A 5,589-nucleotide genomic window follows, 5' to 3' on the forward strand; every position below is an offset into this window, starting at 1 on the left:
TTATATGATTGTGTATAGAGGAATATATTATTTTGTTTAAAAAAGTTCCAACTCTGTCTGTTTTTTATGTTTTATTTATATTCTTGTAAAATTAATGTGGGATATAGAATATGGAATATACAATATATAATATAAAAATGGATGGTACAATGAAATAAAGTATTGAATGTCTTATTGAATATATGGAATATGTCTTATTGAATAGATGAAATATTGAGTGTTCAATATAAAGGATTAAATATATAAAGGCGAATACGTATTTTCTATACCTTGTGGTATTTCATCATGGCCGGTACGACTGATGTATATATATCATATACACATATTTGTGTGTGTATGTATGTATATATGTGTGGTGGCGGGGTGTATGTATCATCATTCTCGTGTAACGTCTACTTTCCATACTGGCTTGAGTTGGATGGTTTGACTGAGGACTGGTAAGCCAGTCGGCTGCACCAGGCTCCAATCTTACCGAGCAGTGTTTCTACAGTTGGATGCTTTTCCTAACGCCAACCACTCTGTGAGTGTAGTGGGTGCTTTTTATGTGCCACCAGCATGGGAGCCACTCGGGAGCACTGGCATTGACCAAGTTTGGATGGTGCATTTTATGTGCCACCGGCATGGAAGCCAGGCTGGTGGCATGGGCTACAGCTATAATTTTGATTTCAATTTTACTGAACTCAATAGCTCTTCTCAAGCATATCATATCACCTGACACTTCAAGTGTACTTTTAAATTGGCCAATCATGCAACACTTGCATCGGCCCATGACTGCGATCTCACTTTACTTGCCAGGTCTTCTCAATCACAGCATATCTCCAAAGGTCTCAGTCTCTTGTCATTGCCTCTGTGAGGCCAAACATTCAAAGGTCATGCTTCACCACCTCATCCCATGTCTTCCTGAGTTTACCTCTTCCTTCTGCTATTAGGGTGTGGCACTTCCTCATACAGTTGTCTTCATCCATACATAACACATGACCATACCAGTGCAGTCATCTCTCTTGCACACCACATCTGATGCTTCTTATGTCCAACTTTTCTCTCAGGGTAGTTACACTCTGTCATGTATGCACACTGACATTACACTTTGGAAGTCATTTGATGAATTATTATAGATGTTTACAGTTTCCGTTTGCATTGCCTCCATTCAGATTATTAACCGGTATATGTATGTATGTATGTACACACGTACGTACGTACATTTGCTCCCTATTTTCCAACAGCTTCTAGTCGCTGATGTTACCAAAGGGAAGCAATATTATGGTTAAAGATGTGAAATTGCTGAGATCCTTTGGATGATAACTGATGAGGATTGGCAGCATTGTGTGTGTTTTCCATTTCTTTCCTTTTGTTTGTGCTTATATATATTGTGTGTTTTTTACATACATACGTATGCTGCCGTAGACGAGCTGCAAGGAAAGCAAGAGTCCCACTGGGTCCTCACACTGATATTATGTGCCTTCATTGAAACCATGGGTTTCATGCCAAAATTGGTATAATAAACCACCTTAGGACCCACATGTAAAGCTGATAACCTAGTCATCTTCATGAAGGGCAAACCTAATAATATATAAGCAATTAGATCCTATGTGCTATGCAGAGTAGCCTTCTTGACATCATCCTTGTCCAGTTATTTTTCTCCTTTTCAACAGTTTCATCCCGAAGACCTCCTTCACCATTCTATATTGTCATTACTAGTGTTCAGTGTAAACACCATAACCTATCCTTGTTCGCAAAATTGTCTGGTCAAATACATGTTCAATTCACTTGTGTGAAACTCTGAGTAACATTGGAGTAAACCACTGTTATGCTGTAAATATTCATTCTACATCATGTATTGCATGCTCTTTTCTTTCATTTGTGTATGTGTATGCATATATATATATATATATATATATATATGATGTACACACACATAGCAGGATACTCTAATTTTTCTACTTATAGCTTACTTGATCCCAGTCAATCAAGACAATATGAAAACTTCAAGAAGTCCTATTCCAATATTTTACATAAATGCCAACTGTTTAATAAATCAGCTGAAGTACAGAAACACATGGCTGTTCTTCCAGAACAGAAGTCTACATTAGGTGAGGAATTTTGATACTTACTCAGTTATTTGTGTAATGTGATTTGGTATATATAATCGTGTGTGTGTGTGTGCAGAAGTATAATTTAAGACTGTGGCCATTCTATCTTTTATCTTTCTAGCAGTGTACACCTATGATCACATCATCTAGCGTGACCTTCCTTTCTAAAGACTGTAGGGTATAATTCAAAGAGAATTCAACTGCTTTTGCATATGTGCAAAAGATGTTAAATTTCGTTATTCAGTAAAGTTAGCAAAAGAGAAATAAATTCTCTTCAAATTTAATGTTTCAAACATAAGATTCTTGTATTCCCATAACAGGACTATCAGGTGCTTAATTTCAGGTTTATATGCAACAAAACTGGAAACAACTTAATTCATACCTGATAATTGTGTGTGTGTGTGTGTGTTTAGGCACAAGTGTTGCTTAAACAAGTAAGAAGTTTGCTTCCTGGCCAGATGGTTATGGTGGCCTCAGTCTCCCAGTGTGGCACCTTGGGCAAGCTTTTCAAGCCCTAAGCCACCTTGTGATTGAATTTGGTAGACAGAAACTGTATGGAAGCCTGTCACGTGTGTGTGTGTGTAGATGGATGGATGGATGGATGGATGTGAGTGAGTGTGTGTGTGTTGACAGTTGGTGTTGATTTGTTTACATCCCTATAACTTGGCAGTTCAGCAAAAGAGACCAATAGAGACAAATAGTCTTTAAAAGGATATGTACTGAGGTTGATCTGTTCAACCGAAAACCTTGAAGGCAGTGCCCTTCAACATGGCTACAGTCGAATGATGAAAATTTGATGAATATTGCATAGCTTTCTCTGAGTGGATTTTTATCTGCAGATGGCTATATCCTGATCATTAACCTCATGCTGAGGCTATTGTGACAGGTCAATTGCTTTGTAATGGTCATCGTTCTCATGTGACAATGTTGGTGGCTGATTAAGCATATGACTTCTATGGAACTATGAAAAGCAAGAAATAACAGAAAATCTTTGTTTTTCTAGATTAACGTGCAACTTTTATCAATAGAGACAATCAGTTTTTGAGCTAAATTTGATATTTTATGAATTGTCAAGTGTCCCCAGTGCTGTAAGAATCAACAACTTGACATGTGAACCACTACAGCCTGTTATTGGAACTTACTGGTGGTGCCATGTATTTCCTGTCACACTGTATACTGTTTAATTACAGGAAAATGTAATTATTTTGCATTTTTACAACATTTCATAATTAAACTTTAATATTTAGCACCCATGCTATTTAAATATTCTCAAAACTATGTCGAAGAAAGGGAATAAAATATTTTCTCAAATCATGATAATGTACACTAGTGGTACATGTGACAGTTAATGTGTTAATATTAGATTTATTGTGGCCTTTATATTTTGGATAAATAAATCTAAAAGGATGCTTATTACCCTTTTGTATAACAATTTTTCTGTCTGTTAATCTCCATTAATCAAAGTGTATCTTTTGAACTGTTTTGTCATTGCATGTGTTTCCATGTTTCTTCTTTGTCTCTGCCTATCTCTTTACAATGACAATTTAGTCAAAATACTAAATTATTTATATATGAGATCATAACAGATCAGTTGAGAGGTATTGGGAGTTATTGCTTATATTTTTCAGGTGTTCCTTGCCAGTTACTTTTCAACAGAAATAAACCTTTGGTCAAAAATTCCTCTGATTTTGGTAGGATCCTTGCCTACATTTAATGCTCATTGCAGCATCCCACACTGCATCACTGTGTTATCCCTAATATTCTAATACTGAGATATAGTTTCTGAACCTCAGTTTAGATTCCTTTACAAAACTGTTCAAAATTGACCTGTACACCACTAGTCATTTCAGATTCTTGCAAAAGTTCCTACAGCACTGATCATTTCAGGTTTTCGCCTCCTTAGCACCTCCTCTTCTACTGGTCATTTCAAATCTTCACTTCAGCTCCTCCTACACTCCTGTTCACCCATCACAGTGACAAGGACTGTCTAATTGACCTTAGGGATGACTGATGTGTTACACGGTGAATTTGTTTAAAGTGAAGAAGAGTTTCACACCATCAATCTCACTCCCTCTCTCTCTCTTGTCTGTAACCAACTTCAGTCCATTGGCAAGACTAGGTCAAGACAACTGAGGATGGAAATGGTTGCAGTGACTGACCAAGATGTCTTAGTTGCCTTTTTTTGTTTTCTGCTGCAATGCAGAAGTTGCTACAGCCATCTTCCTCACTGCTGAGCCATGAAGGCTTCTTCAGCTGAGTCCACCAAATCCAGTCTTCACATCCATAGGTAGGCAAGCCTTAATATGCTAATCAACCCCAGAGCTTGGACTGTAACAGGTGCTTCTGGTCCAGATCAGGATAAATCTGGAAACAATAGTGGTTAAGAGGTGGTTCCACACTCCTCAAAACCCTGAAAATCTTGAACCAGGATCCTGCTACTGGGTGCAGTTTAAAGTCATGCTCAGGACATACCTTTTACTTTTATGGTTATTTAAAACCCTTGCTTCAGCTCCTCCTATTCTGCTGGTCATTTAAAACTTTCTCTTCACTTCCTCTTATACCACTGCTCATTTTAGACTCTTAAACACCTTACACCCAACTGTACATATTCACAGTACAATTCACACAATATATATATATATATATGTATGTATATATATATATATATATATATATATATATATATATATATATATAGGTAAATGATAGGATTGCTTCAATATTTCAGGGGTAGTCTGAAGTATCTAAGCAACCAGGGGATTTAGTTTATTTCTCCATTCTCCACATAATCATATGTATATATATATATATTTCCCCATTATACATTATACATTATATACACTTCACCTCTTTATATGCAACAGTACAGCACTGTACACAGGACACCTATGTATACATCACTATACAATCCTTTCCACTATACACACCACACCATTATATGCACCTCACCAATCTATATACAGATAAGAAAAAATTTGTGAAATAAGATAAAATTTGCCAATGTTCTGCACCATGAGGACCAAAGATTTGAGGTATTTCTTGTTGCAAGACAGTGTGTGAAAGAGATGCCATAGGAGATAAATCGTGATGTCATAGGAGAGAAATGTGTCTGCATGGATGATGGTACACTTGCACTAAACAAGGCTGCAAACAGAGAGGTTTGGAGACTCCACTCTGAAAGGTTGCTCAATAAAGAGAATGAATGGGAGAAAGAGAGTCTGCCGAATGTCGACCCAACAGAGGGACCAGCTATCCGATTTGACAGTACCATGGTAGATAAAGCAATTAAGAGTATGAAGACAGGGAAAGCCCCCAGCCCATCAGGAATCACTGCAGAGATGCTCAAAATATCTGGCAGTGTCGGCTATAGCCTAGTCACCCATATTGTTAACCAGGTGATACACGAAGGAGTCATACCCAATGACTGGTGTAGCAGCACCATAGTCAACTGCTACAAAGGTAAAGGTGACGCTTTAGATACAAATAATTACAGAGGTAT

At 37.3% G+C, this 5,589-nt stretch overlaps 1 protein-coding gene across 1 annotated transcript in view; it reads left to right on the top strand.

Annotated features, from left to right (window-relative positions):
• LOC106880661 (GATOR complex protein WDR59) overlaps positions 1-5,589 on the top strand; it is a 126,048-nt gene that overhangs the window by 117,299 nt on the left and 3,160 nt on the right. Inside the window, exons 25-26 of the mRNA XM_052974485.1 lie at positions 1,948-2,090; positions 3,719-3,781. Of these exons, the coding sequence (XP_052830445.1) occupies positions 1,948-2,090; positions 3,719-3,781 (206 nt within the window). The remainder of the gene's footprint in view (positions 1-1,947; positions 2,091-3,718; positions 3,782-5,589) is intronic.

This window comes from Octopus bimaculoides, chromosome 1 (genome assembly GCF_001194135.2).
Source record: "Octopus bimaculoides isolate UCB-OBI-ISO-001 chromosome 1, ASM119413v2, whole genome shotgun sequence".
Lineage (NCBI taxonomy): Eukaryota > Metazoa > Mollusca > Cephalopoda > Octopoda > Octopodidae > Octopus > Octopus bimaculoides.